At 32.0% G+C, this 15,886-nt stretch overlaps 1 protein-coding gene across 1 annotated transcript; it reads left to right on the top strand.

Moving 5' to 3' along the window:
- Positions 1–159: 159 nt before the first annotated feature.
- Positions 160–8,287, top strand: LOC133198904 (uncharacterized). The gene is made up of 3 exons (XM_061334829.1): positions 160–532; positions 7,274–7,411; positions 7,644–8,287. The coding sequence occupies exons 1-3, from the start codon at positions 433–435 to the stop codon at positions 7,745–7,747; spliced, it is 342 nt and encodes a 113-aa protein (XP_061190813.1). The 5' UTR covers positions 160–432; the 3' UTR covers positions 7,748–8,287.
- The last annotated feature ends 7,599 nt before the right edge of the window (positions 8,288–15,886 follow it).

Raw genomic sequence — 15,886 nt, forward strand, 5'->3', positions numbered from 1 at the left:
CCATCGATAAATAGTTCCCACCTTTTTCATATGGATAAATAAGTGCATACTCATCGAGCTGTTTAATAAGGCATCAGATTTCTGAGACTTTGTCATTGGTTATAAATCTCAGATCAGGCGCGGTAGGCTTATTTCGGAACTTAAACAAGGAACCAGTGAAGATTTACAATTTTCCGGATCAAAGTTGCTTTATCGAAAAGGGTAGAGACTGCTATAAATTCTTCAACAATTTAATCAGTTTAAATTCTCAAGATCTCTTGAAGGGATTGCTCGGTAAACATTGTCTTAGCTCGTTTGTTAGAATACTGAAATAGATGTCACTCAATGTAAGACTGGACCAATCGCGTACGGTAGTGTAAGAGACAGGAAGTTACTCTTCTTTTGGTGGAGGTAAAAAGGTGAACATTTAACGTTACATAGACATAGACCAATATGTACCCTGTTTCTTTACGTACAACAGCTCAACTAGTTTTACTTGTTTATGGTACGATACAGTTTGCAGAATCATCAGGATTAAATAATGATTATGGAGGTAAGGTTTTCATGTTTTGGGAAATATATTATATATTTTAAAAGGTAAATTTTTTATTCTTTTTATTTAAAGTTTATTTAAGTTCTTAAACTTAATTAAACAACAGATTATCTGTCTCCAGGATTGAAAGATTCAAATCTCCATAATCTCTCTCTCTCTCTCTCTCTCTCTCTCTCTCTCTCTCTCTCTCTCTCTCTCTCTGCGTGTGTGTCTCTCCCAGGCGTCTAAAAATTGATAGCAAGCACTGAATAATTTTTTGTGTATTTACTTATTTTAGAGGGATTTTGACAAAAGATCAGTATTATGTTTTACGAGCATCGCGAAAGCGCAATAGTATATATATATAATACTTTGATATACTTTATATACGCTTATTCAACATATGGCATATGTGTGCACTACTTTAAAAACCCTAAATTAAATAAAAATGCAGGTTTCATAATATTTCATGAAGAGATTGGATTGGAGACTAGAATTTCGGCGGACATTTACATGTCTTTTATCACTTTCTGTAAACCGCTCTACAGGTGAAGAAACAATCGCTCACCACCGGAATTTGGAAAATGTATTATAGGTGTCGTAAAGTTTTATGGGTTTATTGAAAACTTAAATAAACTGTTAGTTAACAGGTAGTAAAAGTCAGAACATTTAAAATGTCTTTCTGGATGATCACTGTAAAACACTCAACACCGGTCTTACTTCTTCTATGGTGCAAGGACCCGATCCAAAGGCAAATGTGCCATCGTGCTTATAGATCAAAATAACGCAAACTAAAATCTAAATCGCCAACAGGAGAACAATTGGTGTGGATAAAATCTTAATTTACGGTAATAATTTACAGACCTTCATCGATTCTGAGAAGCTGGAGTAGGCCTATATTGTATAGGCGTAAGAGACAATTTAAACAACAGTTGTTGATTTCAAAGCTGCTTGACCCTTAACCTTAATCTCGAGAATTTCTATGCGTTTTATATTTTTATGTTAGGACTTAACTGAGCGTTTTTTCTTTGAAAATTTCGCTTGCATTTTATCACATGTGGACATTCTGCAACACGCCGGGACAAAAACTAAATATAGAACTTTTTTTCTCAATCATTGTGTGAAAGGGGATTTAATATCAAAACAGTAAAAAAAATTTCTCTGATAGACCCTTAAACATCAATATTTTCTTATATTTTGAACATACATGATTTTAAAATCTTATCAACCTTGTGTCAAAACAACAAAGAAAATGAATCACACGTACTCCGAAGTTGATAAGTAAAAAATGATTGAGTTTCTGATTGACTATATGTAGTTTTTGGAGGTCGAATCTTCGAACAATCTGTCAGAATTTCCATGGGAACCAATCGCGCCCCTTTATTATCAGACCTTTATTTGTACATGTATTTATATGAAGCAGAATTTATTCAAAAACTTCTACATGAAAACAAGAAGTATGTGTGTGGCCATGAATTCAAAATTTAAATATATCGAGGTTGATTCGATATATATCCCTCTGAACTCGAAATAAAAGAAACCAAAGAGTCTGATACATCTGTTTAAAATTTAGAAATTTTCCAAGAAAAAGGCTTGAATGATAACTTTACAACAACACATTATGTTTAACGTGATGACTTCTGCTTTTCTATCGTCTATTTCCCTTATTTCTGTACCAATATACAACTGTATCCTTATGACCTGCATATGGCGTTTATTTCTCCCAGTTGATTAGCTACATAAGAGCATACTCTACGTAAGACCCATTTCTAAACGAGGCAAGCTTTTGACAAACAGGTTAATGGAACAAGGATATCAAACGTCTCGTATAAAGTCAACAAATTCGATACAATGACCTAGTCAGCAAATACAATCTATTATTAAGTCAAATGCTGACTGACGTTTTTCATACAATTTGTTAGGCCATTATTTACACACTGAATTGTCTACTGATTCTCTCGTTTGCCCGATCATGACAATGAGCACACGGCGCGCGGGAATGTTTACTCCTTCATTACACCTGATCCCACCTCTGATGTTTATATAGAAGCCCTGTTTGCTCTGCTCCCGATTTGTATTATTTCAATGAACTTTAGAGCTTGAATACTGTTAGTTATCTCCATATTTCATCGTAAAATTATTCCAAAGATACAAAATTCAACATAGCTTACTCACAAAATATTTCATTTAAAACTTCAGACAGAATTGGAATTAAATGTGTTCATCAGTTTTAAAGATATTCAAAGTTCAAGTTTCATTAAGACAGCCTGACATCTGATTAACTTTTGTAAAGGCCATTCTGATCTTCTGGAATGGATTTGAATGAAATTATAATTTGTCTCTTTGCCCTTTATAGCATAAACTTTAGATTTGAATCACATAGAAAAGGCATCAGTGCATTGAACTACCCCCCCCCCTCCCAAAAAAAAGAAGAAATGAAGAAAGCGTGTGAACAGCCTACAAGGGGATGTTTTTTTATCTAAAAAAATAATGACTTTTTCATTTTGTAAGTTTTTCAATCAATTTTCATTTTTTTGAAAACGTCCCATGTATTCAAACTACTAAATAAAGTGTTTAACATTAATGAGATGAATGGAACAAAATCTTCGCAATGTCATTCATATTTGAGCTTATTTTAGCTAAAAATTTTCCGTTCGTGGCATATGTATATAATGTACCTAATTATATTAATTTAATAGCATTGAGTTTATTCCTTTTTTGTTATTTCTTTAAGTTTTGAACGGGCTTGATTTACTATAGTAGTTTATTTATCATTGTATATGGTCCTACAAATCATGACATTAGGAAAGCCATGTTTCTACAATTTCCATCTTATTAATATCCAACAATAACGTATGTTAGGAAACAGTTCTTTAACAATGAATTGATACACGTAGATGCCTTTAAAGAATTCAAATTTGTATTTTCAATATTTTTTTTTTTTTTTTTTTTTTTTTTTTTTTTGCAGGCAGATTAATTAAATAATTGATTGAGAAAGAACCGCACAGAGCTATTAATTACTTTCTTAGCCTAATTAATTAATTATTGATCGTTCATCAAAAGGAGGTAGGTCTTTTTAAAGCACAAAGCCTTTGGAGATCTTTTTAATGAGTGTTAAGCCTGCATATTTTGATTTTATTATGGATTGTTTCGTCACTCAGATTAAATTGTATTTATAAGATGTTACCAAATTAGAAAACCTGACAAAATCACAGCATGACAAATACAATAACAAGACGTAAGAGAACTACGTGAATAATAACAAAAGACATGAAAGGGTTAAAATAAATCGTTAATAAAGCGTAAAATAGAGTTTTGTTTTTGCTATGTAGATATTCTTTGGAGCATTTGTTTAAAGTGAGTAAAACATTTAATTAATAAAGTTGAAAAATTAAAACAAACAATAAAATAGTCAAACTTCTATTATTTCTATGTAAGAAAAGATGCTGGAAAATTAAATTGTTTAAAAAAGTGCCTTGAAAGTATTTTCTTTTATTAACATTTTACATAAATAGTTCAAAAAAAAAAAAACGGCACTTGGAGAGAGAATCGAACCATAAAACGTGCGCCCTACCACGAGGCTAACACAAGCGGTAATAAAGAAATTAATTAATTAATTAATTAATTAATTAATAATAGTAAATAAAAATGAAAAAATAAATAATTTAATTAATAATAAATAGATAAATAAATAACGCCTTGCATAAGCATTTGATGACTCATTACCTTCATGTACCTGTATAAAAATCAATTTAAGAAAGATTTACTTTTCCATAAGTACATGTATATCAACGGTTTTCATTACAATGTAATACGAGTCTCCAAGCGTGAGAATGTCTTCCACAAACGTGACAATTTCTTCCACACGTTGTATATATAACCTCTTATCCCGTGATGGATTCTGCTACACCTAAGTACTCATAGAAATGATAATTTAGTTCTTTCTTGTTGACACCCAGTTATAAATTAACTTAATCTATCAGTTCTTTCATTATCTTATTTTCCTTAAGTACTAGCAGACCTTAAGAACTATACGACTACATTTATTGGGGATAATAAATAGTTTCGTTGACCTTGTAATTTCTCCTACGAAGTATCAAGTTTCTTTCTCTTTATTTAATGTGCGGCTTGCTTCGTTCAAGGTTGATCTATTTTTGCTTCGGGTTTCTTCTGCAGGATTTTCTACCAAATACGATCACAGGGTCAGTTTCTTTAATTGTCCTACGTACGATCTCTAACTGCGCCTTATTATTATGTCAATAGTTCTGTACTCCCCCGTGCGATTGTGACGGGGTTTGATTTTCAGAGAAATCTGACGTCACGATAGGAAAATGTGACCGATTTTTATTATGTAAAGTCAGTTTACATAATTGGACTGGACATCAGGCATAGCCTATATAAGTCCTCTCCAAGAAGGTCAAGGTTACAAATGTTAAGAATTGACAATGATTTACAATCATGATGAAATAATTCATAATAAGTTACATTAAATTCTTTTGTTAACTAGAAATGGGAAAAAAAGGAGAGATAGATTAATAGACCGATGCATACGCAGCAAATTCCTAAAGTGCATTGAAATATGACCGAGAATTATCAAGATATCTTTAAAATGTTTCGAAGAATATTTAAATTTTATATAAGAAAGTAATGGAAAAGCTAAAAGTTCTGATGAGGTTTCAGATTGTTGACTTAAAGAGTTACCAATCGTTTGATAAGACATTTTGAATTTTTCACTTAGAATTTTTCATCTTTCAGGGGAAAAAATTCAATAGACTTTTAAAATAATATAAAAAAAAACAATATTTGCAAAGTTAAAATAAGATTAATAAAAACTAAGAGAAAAATTCTCCTGATAGAGCTCTGTAGTGGATGTAGTCTATTGTGCGGGCCCCGGCTGCGACAAACCTAAGTTGTAAAATAAGTACTGTAGCAACTATTATATCGTCACAACTGATTTAGAAGTTGCGGGTCTTTGGGATGAACTTTCAAAATAACCCAAGGCACCTTATCACGACAGGTGTTACCATGCTAAAATTTCTCACTGTTAAACGGCTCTGAGTGTCCAGTAAAGGCTCTGTGGGTCGAGTAAATGCTCTGAGTGTCGGGTAAATGCTCTGAGTAATGAGTAAAGTTCTAGATCTGAAGCCTTTCATAAACACTTGTATTAAGTGACGGGTCACATGAGTGAAAAAAAATGTTGCAAGTGAAGTAAAGCTACAACAATCAGCCAATCAATGAAAATGAATACAGGAATTGTTGGTTTTTCTAAGAAAAATTCTCATAAAATGGAACATTTGTTTGTTGGAATTTGTGATTTTAAAAAGTGTCAATTACATTACAGGCCCTAAAGAACTCATGGGGAGGGGGGGGGGGGGCATTGATAGGTCGCGTTCCCAATATTTTACTATTTTTGTAATAGAAACAGGGCTAGTTTAGGGTTGTGCCTCCACAATAACCTCTGATAAGCACCATCACTAATTTGCTCCATTGTCAAGGAATTTTCGTCCTCATAGAGGTTTGAGTCACCTTTTTAATGACAGGATCAGCAATGAAATGTAGAAGTAACCTTTCAAATTTATAGTTCTCAAAATTAAAAGAAACTGAAAATTGCTACTTTTATTTACACATGTAATGGAGATAGTGATTTAATAACCCACCTAAGTCTGATTTTGTTTAAGTGCTTTCTTTTCTGGGTCTGTACCATAAAATTTTGGTACCAGATGCAAATCGGATGATTTATTATCTTATTTCTGTATTTTGTTTATCCTTGGTAAACAACGAAATCTTAAAAAAAGAAGCCTATTCCTTTCTTCGGTCAATTGGATCTCTATCGAATGATACAATTATTGCAACTTAAAGTAGAAATTTACGGTTTTATGCAAACCGTTCTGTTTGTGTAAACATTTAATATTGAATTTAACGTAGAGGTAACGCTATAAATCACCAAGGGAATTAGGGAAAAATACCAATACAGTTGTGTGCATTTAGTCTTAAGCTTGGTCGTATCATATGAAGAAATAAGTCGGATATTCTAATTATCACCTTTATACCTACACCTAGTCTGTGTTGCCATGGTCAGATTATTCCCTACCCATCGTTACAGAAAATCAAATATGAAAATATTTAATATCGATGCAAAAATCGGCCTTTCATTTCATTCAAAAATTTTAAAGAGTGTTATTTCTTATATTAAAATGGCGACAGAAGATGAAATTCCATGCTTTTTACTTCAAAACTAACTAATTTTCATCGTTGTTAGCCATATTGCCATGGTCAGACCTAAAGTTTCCAGAAACACAGAGAATAAGCAATTACCATAACAAAGTTTACTATGCATATGCCTTTTAACACAGAAAATGAGAACATTCTTAAAATTGCCTGAATGTGACCAAGACTTTGATGCTGGAAGGTCTATAAATGTGTAAAAGGGTTATTTTCCGAAGTGATTTAAGAAAACAGTGATGATGATGTAATAACAAAAGTAATGGGGATCCTAACGGGGTATCTGTTTAAACGTTATCATTATCCAACGTTAAATTAAATGATATGGCGTCCTGTAACTTAGTAGTGTAACGTTATTTACTCCATGAACAATAATGGGAAAAAAAAACAAACAAACAAATCAGACTCATTTCTCCATGTGTAAAAGATATCATGTAATAGAACATATGATAGCATATATATGCTTGTTATAAGAGAAATCCAGGAAAGGTCTTTTACCTTGTTCTTACGCTTTCTTTAACTTGACTTTCTTTTTAACAGTTTTAATACAAAACAAGCATGATGCAATGCCAAGGTCACGAAGGGCTTTCTTAGAGACATTCATTAGAAGTTTACGAAGTGGAGGCTTTGAGCGTGGTGATGACGTCAGGTTTCTAGTACCACGTGACTATAGCATTGGTAAGGAACTACTCTTTGTTGTTGCAACTTTTTGAATGATGTTATGAATTTCTTCTTTTTTGTACATTTTTTTGTGCGTTCCTAATTATGGGTAAGGTTACATAGTGTAACCAAATTAAGAATATTTTTTAAAATTGTTTTTACATTTTACTGATTCAAAAATAAATTGTCCAAAAAAATCATCAATTGGTCATTGTTAATATCTAAATAAGTGATCAATATTTAATTTCAGGCCGGTATGAAGATATTTCCAGTAAAAGGGATTACGGAATAAACCCTCCATTTCACGAGCTATGCCGGATGCTGAACATGGCGTACTGCTCCTATCGAAGTTAACGTCACGAATGACGTCATAAAGGAACTTGGCTCTGTGATAAAAGATAAAAAAAACGAAACTGTGTGTCGCTGAAGTTAGTCAATGAAGTTATGCTTTCTAGAGAACAATGACTGATGATTTTTATTGTCCATTTCATTAACTAATTTTAATTTGAACTATCATAACACTCTATTGTCCATTTCATTAAGTATTTTCAATTACGAACTATCTTCAAACTGGATTCTTCGTTTTGTACATTTCAGTTCGCACTTTTTCTCCTGCCTTACTAGGGCCTATTTTATTTTCATATTGCTGGTGGTTTAGTTTAGCTATATGAAGGTAGTTTTGGAAATATATATATTTTTACATAAAATGTGACTTAAATTGCATTATTTCTTTATTTACAGTTTTATAGCGCAGTTATGGTTATTGCTATTTATCAGTACTTACAGTACTTTGATTATTATCATAAGTGAATCTCACATGTTTTACGTTTTGTTCTTATTTATTTTAATCAAATGAAATAAAACTATTTTTTGTCAAATATATACACTACCTTCTTTAATTTGAGTTATTTTCCTAAACTTTGTCCATAGGTAAAATGTAACAAAAAATGTTACATTCATATACGTGTATAATAAAATTACATTAAAAGCTTACCGAATAAATAGGATTTGAAGGAAAAAAACCAGCTTCGTGGTTTGTTTCAATGGATGAAGAAAAAAACTTTTACTAATATTTGATTCAGCAATTAATTGAGTGATGAACTTTTAATGATTTAAGTGTATTACCCAATGAATAATATTTTATGAAATATGAGTAGGTCTAGAAATTAAAAATTAAAGTGCTCAAATTAAAAGAAAGATGAGGATAATGAACAATGGTCGATCTCAGAATTCTTTAAAACAGTACAAACTAGTGAAAAGGCTATAACACACGGACCCCTGGAAGCTCTAGAGGTTGAATCAGCTGACTTGTAGAAGTAAGCATAATATAAAAAACAAAGAAAATGCCAAGGAACAGATACAAGGAAGCGAAAAAATGGGCTGCTTTACTCTGAAGTTTGAAAGTGTTCTTTTTGTGGCTGAAAATTAAAGGACGGGAACAGAGAGACACTTGGTACATGAAAAATGGGGGGGGGGGGATCAATAATCAGAGAGGGAGAACGGACTAAATAATTAATTATAGTAAAATATTTGTACAGATTTCTTTTTAAAAGACATCGATATCTTTTGAGCACAAAATAAAACTTCTTAATATTTTGCTTACAAACAAATTTCTGGTACAGGAATTCTTTCCTTTGAAGCAGAATTTATTCAAAAACTTCTACATGAGAAAAAAATTCTTGCTGTGGCCTTCAATTCGACATTTAGATATATCGACGACGTTTAATCCAATAATTACTTTCATTCGTATGTCGACATATCCCGATGAAATCGAAATAAAAGACATAATCTGCAACATTTGCTTCACATTTAGATGTTTTACTGATTATAGACGATAATAAGAAACTAATAACTAAACTGTATGACAAACGGGATGACTTTAGTTTTTCCATCTTCAACTTTTCTTAATTACGTTGTAATATTACAACAACCTGCCTATGGTGTTTACGTCTCCCATCTGAGTTTATACGCAAGAGCATTCTTTAAGTCCTGTGAATTCTTAAATCTGGACAGGTTACTGACAAATAAGTTACAGGAATTTCAACAACTTCGTTAAACGTCAGCATTTGGAAAATTCTATGGTCGTTACAATGACTTTCTTTGCAGATACAATCCGCCGTTGGGTAGTATTTTGCCTACATGTTTCATACCGGGTTACTCCGACTACCTGATCAATAGATGTTTCACAGCGGGTGTGACCAGTAGACAGGGCATGCTAACTCTTCCTAGGCACCTGGGGGTCGTAACATAAAGCTTGCTAAGTTTTTGACTTAAGTAGGGTCATAAGTATGTTTTAGGTGCAATCTTAAGACCTGCCTAAGTACTACTTAAGTATGTCTTAAACCGTAACATAAAAAACGGACTTAGCTAGGTCTTAGCTAAGTCAAACTTATGTTCAAAATATTTGTTATGAATCATCCTAGTTTTTCAATTTATTTATATATATATTTGTAAAAATGATTTAGTTACATTTTAATCACATATATACTAAAGCTGACGTCCTTACCTATCGGTTTTAGCTAGGTTAGACTAAATTTCGTATTTAATTAAAGTTAATTCTGTTTAAATTATTCGAAATACAATGTATTTGAAAACAAATATTGCACGGTCACAAAGTGGCACTAGTGGTTCATTGTAAATGCGTGAATATTGTTTATCACTCGAGACTGCAATGTTTTCAGTTTACCGTTTGTTGTTATTCTTTCGTTTGACAAATGTTCACTTGCTTTCAAATAGGCATTCTCGCAGACATAACCGAACGTCTATGTACTTGAAATTGAAACTCTAATAAAAAAAAGTGCAAAACAATAGGGACATTTTGAATTTTTTTCTCCCATATCAGCAAGCAGAGACTGCAGACGTTTTATGATATACTTATTTACAATTTAATGAAGGATGGAAAAGAATTGTTTTCAGAAAATAATTTTTCGTATATCTCCAACTCATCAAAAATATCTATCTCTCTCTCTCTCTCTCTCTCTCTCTCTCTCTCTCTCTCTCTCTCTCTAACATTAGTGAATGGTAGTGAACCCTGTCTGAATCCTCGCTTGTTGCGTTCTACATTCAATATAATTTACAGAAAATCTTTATTTGTTTTCTAGTCATCATCCTTTAATTCACCGATAATTTTTAAAATCATTTCATCTCATTTTTTTTTACGGTGAACAAACAAATCCATGATTACTGTATACAATTTACTTATAATGATAAGTGCTTATAACCTAGGTCCCACTAATATTTCAAACGTATCCCAAAAATAATATTTTGCATTTACATGTATATGTCATTTACAGAGTGATATTAGAATCAGTGATGAATAACACCCCACCCCCACCCCCCGACGAAAAACCAAAATTCTTATACCGGTATATTAAATATAGAAAATTATTTTTTAATGCATAATATAAATAGAGGAATGTTTTAACATAGAAAGTCAACCTTAAATAGTTCTTAATATATGTTTAAGAAAGTTAAGACATACTTAAGTCACCTCTACCGAACGCCTAAGTTTTGCTAAGATTGCCAAATCTTAGCACGTTTCTAGTTACGGTCTTAAGTTTAAGACTGTACTTAAGTCCTACTTAAGCATGGTCTTAGACTTATTAAGTACCCTTTATGTTACGACCCCCTGATCCCACATCTTGTGTTTCCGTGGGTCCACGTTTTATGCCCTGTTGACGATTCTTTATTGGGTATATGAGATTGATCACTATTAGATATCTTCACTTCATCTTTTAGATTCTTACCAATTCTATATATACATTGAATCACAGTGAAAAAGTGATGTGTTTTGTAAATTTACATCATGTTGACTATAGAATTTAAGTTAAAGATATCGTTGAAGAATTTTAAAATGACCGTCCTTTAAAATTCTCTAACTTGTTGGGTCGCATGGATATATCATGAATTGCTCGAGAATATTGGTAAAGAATTATTTCATGACTTTTCATTGATGACCACACCTAGAAGTTATTCTGCGCACATTAGGATTCCTGGGAATAATTGTGTATACAAGTACCTTAATATATTTTTGAAAAATTGTTTTCACCGTAATACACTTGGAAATAATTTTTGTGTAGGAACAATTACGTAAACTTTAATCGGCTTTGGTAACCTAAAAATATTTTGGTACATCTTCATATACATATATGCATTTTGTTATGATAGGCTACTAATACATTTTACCCAGAAACTTACGTGTACATGTTAATACTCTCAGGTAACATATGCAAATAATGGTACATATAGAAATTTAATGTTATAACATAGCAAACCTGGAAACATAATGCTACACCATAATACACCTAGGAATATACTGTATGTGTACTTAAAAAGTGGGCTTCATATTTTAGCAGCTTTGGCGCAGACAACGATGCGCTAATTCATGAATACCGTTAAGAAATCATTTACAAATACAATATACAACAAGGGCATGTATAGCGCTAATTATGATTTCGCCAACAACTCCATACCCAGTGATTGCGATAAATTTTGAATACGCCAACACATACAGTATTGCTTCACTTGTATGTAAAGGTACAGTATTGTTTCATGTAAAAAAAAAATCGTTATGCCCCTTGATTTAGCAGAGGTTATTACATGGCAACATTTATTGAACGCATACTTTTCGATACAAAAGCACTATTGCTTGTTGAAGTTAAGATTCAACATCGCGTGCACTTCGAAAGAAGACACACAAAGATCATATCTACTATTTAGACACAAGAAGTGCTTTCCTGTAATGAATACTGATACTGTCCAAGACAATCGGTGAAATTACAGTATCTGGTCACGATTATAACGTCACTGTGAATTCACTTCATATTTGAATGCTTGTGACGCTGTATCGAGATCACATATCGAGATCTTTTTGACTTTATTAAGGACATACGCAACGTAGTTCAAACTTTATTGTCTTTTTCCCTGGAGTATAAGAGTTCCAATACTTAAAGGAACTGTGTGCAACATTTTAATGTTTATATATTCTGTTGTACACTTCTTCTTAAACAAGTTTCGATAAACAAAACATCTAGAATATATGTTTAGTAATTTTCGTATATTTTTCTTTAAATTATACAAGAATTTTCATCAATTGATATCTTTTAAAAACCCCTGGTAATGCATGCTGATTTTTTGTATATGGACATCTGATGGCACTAAAATGTTATATTAAAAATATCTTGAAAAATTATCAGTAGGTAAGGTACGTTGCGTATGTCCTTAAATGTAAATGAATTTAAAAAGCTCACATTATGGTAGCTGATATATAAGAAGGGAAACAACTCGTAAACAGAAATATATCTGTAAAAAGAGGATTAAACTACCATTTTCTATTTTCTAATGGCGACTGTGATCATCAGGTAGGTGGGCAGATTTATTTTTGGCCCACGTAATCGAAGATTCGAGGGCATACAGTTTTTTCTCTATCCATCCGTCTGTCTGTCTGTTTGTCTGCAAAAAAAATGGCCCATAACTTTGATTGGTTGGAGCTATGGCTTTCATATTTCACGTGTATTCCTTGTGACAAGTCCTTTCTTTGGGTACCATCATTTTTTACCATGACCTTGACCTTAGAGTTTGACCAACTTTTGCAAAAATTATACCAAACTTTAACATTGGACATGACTTTTGAACGGTGTGTGCTAGGACTGTCATACTTCACATGTGTATTCCATATGGTAAGACCTTCCCTTTGATACCAACAATTTGGACCCTTTAGACCTTGGATTCAGTATCTCATACGTCACGCGTATTTGGATGAATATAAGTATTTCATGTCTTTTTTTCAGTAATATTTTTTTTTGCTTAAAATTTAATATCTTTGTTGCTTTAAATGTAAATTGAATATACAACCGTCTGTCTTTTACGGGATTAGATTATCATTAGAGCACGGGATATATAATGCATGACAAGCTTACCAAAAAAAGTTCTGTATATATAATTCTTTTTTCAAGGGATCCTTTTTATTTCCTGGGATATGGGTGGGTGGGGGTGAAGTCCGAGGTAATTTCTTTTCACTTAACTATATATAGAACTGAGAATCCCCCTTCAGATCCACGGATGCTCATCAATAAAAATGTTTTATTGTTACTAAATTAAGACATGCATCGAATCGCGGAAACATGCACTCAAACAATTAAGACCATTATATCTATTACCTGCGTGGGTAAGTCTGTATCTACATTTCATATTATCCGAAATCTAAATATGCAGAATTTTTCTTTTCATGTCGCTAGCCCGCAGGTTTTCTATAAATAGATTTAAATGACTTGCTCGGTAGTGAGGGTCTGCACGGTTGTGTGAGGCTGTCCTTGTGTAATGGCGGGTTCAGGTAAGTGTAAATATAACCACCAGTGTATCTATCATTTCCTTAATTAGCTCTTGGACGTTATTTTTTCATTCAATGTCAAAATCCCATTCCATCATTTCTACCTTGTCTGAGTATTTCAATTTTTTTTCTCGTGAATATACCTGAACTTGTGGTATTTTAGGGATTTTCTGGTCACGAATTCTCTCGATTGGATTTTATTACCCTCATAAATAACTGACCATTATTTACCAAGCTGTTTACAAACTTTTATTTGGAGTTCATAAACTTGGTAGAATCTTCAATACGAGTTTATGTTCACATTGTGTTTGAACGCTTCCTTGTTTTTTTCTTTGTTGTTTTATGTTAATGTATTTTTAAAAGATTTAAATGGGCATAGAAAATTCATTTAACCATGCAGATGGGAGAATAAATAAACACAGAAATTTATGATCCCTCCCTCAAGTTTTCCCTCTTTATATTTCCTCCAGAATACTTGATTGTATTTAGATAAGAATATTGATTATGCGGATTAACATATATGATTAATTTGTTTGCTCCCTTAATGATTTTAACAAACAGCGTACATAAGTCACATATCAAAATTTTACTTGTTCAAATAACTGAATTGTCAAGACCCTTTATATTTTACTCTACTGTCTAAATAATTTTTACAAACAGCGTACGTAGGAATGTCACTTATACATACAAAATATGACTGCCGTATTCTGTAATTTCTCACACAATTAAAACATAAACATTGTTAAAATTTCCCTTTTCTCGCTGACATTTGTTTATCTTGTATACTGATAATGTAAATACCACAAGTTATCATTGTAGCCTGGATTTTCTTAAGTTTTAAAGAAATGTCATATAGGTGTAACTATATGCGTATTATACCTGTACAGGTGTAACTATATGTATATGTGTCTTGTACATGTATAACTATATGTATCATACCTACATATATAACTTAGCATGAATACTGTTAATAAAATCTGAGTTTAATTTGTCGTATTTAAACAGATGATGTTATTTGTTGTCCTTTGTCGGTATAGTTTTATTACCGAGGGATGGGGTGGTGGTTAATCTGTTTGTCTTTTTTTATGAATTTCCATTATAGGGGTTTAATTGATGTTTCCTCCAGCTATAGACAGTAATAACTGAACTTTGTTATTTGTTAAAATATATTCAAGAGAGAGAGAGGGGGGGATCACCAGTCCATTAATTACTGTTTGTTCAATTCATATGCTCATGATTGTAAGTTATTTTGTATCCACTAATTAATGTTCTCATACAATAATAAAATGATATTGAGGATGTAGAAAGTGTAGTTAGATATATTTTTATTTAAGAAAATTTTTTGATTAGTAAGGAACGTGCCAAAAGGCAAATTGTTTTCATAATAAGGTGTAAAAGTCTGTGAGATTTTTAAATCAGGCACGATTTTTATTCAAAGTAATTTAATACGTCAAAAATGCCTAGCTTCATATTTCCTTGATTTTTAAAAGATAATACAAGCGATCGGACCTAGAGGCTTTAAATATCTACATTCTGTAAAATCTAAAATTATAAAGGGGGGAGGGGGAGGGGTTACGCATATGTAAACGAATATGCTTTTTATGAACTGTTAAGTGTCTTCAATTCTTATGCTAAGGTAAAACAGTGTGATTATGGAAAAAAATATTTCTTAAATCAGAAATGCCTTGGGTTTATCTGGGGGCAGGGACGGGTTATCTGGTTCTCAAGGAGATGGGCGGAAACGTGTAAGATATTTATTGATATCTGTTTCTTTCTATAGATCTAGTATCATTTTATATCTTTAGTTACGTATTTTTTATCTATAGTTACGTATTTTATATCTTTAGTTACGTATTTTTTATCTATAGTTACGTATTTTATATCTTTAGTTACGTATTTTATATCTATAGCTACGTATTTTATATCTTTAGTTACGTATTTTTTATCTATAGTTACGTATTTTATATCTGTAGTTACATACACACTTTAGACGATGTCCATTGGGAAATGAAAACATCATCGTTTTATTTGTTCTTTTCTTGTTAGCTCGGATGTTTTATCTTTTGTAAATTTTCATAATCACCCAAAACAAATATTTCTCCCGTACACATAGCTGCAAATGTGCATATGCTTCTCTAAAAAAAATTGTGATGGACGACCAGAGA

This window comes from Saccostrea echinata, unplaced genomic scaffold, assembly GCF_033153115.1.
Source record: "Saccostrea echinata isolate AGI-Se365-2 ecotype Australia unplaced genomic scaffold, CSIRO_AGI_Sech_v1 ptg000033l, whole genome shotgun sequence".
In the NCBI taxonomy this organism is placed as follows: domain Eukaryota; kingdom Metazoa; phylum Mollusca; class Bivalvia; order Ostreida; family Ostreidae; genus Saccostrea; species Saccostrea echinata.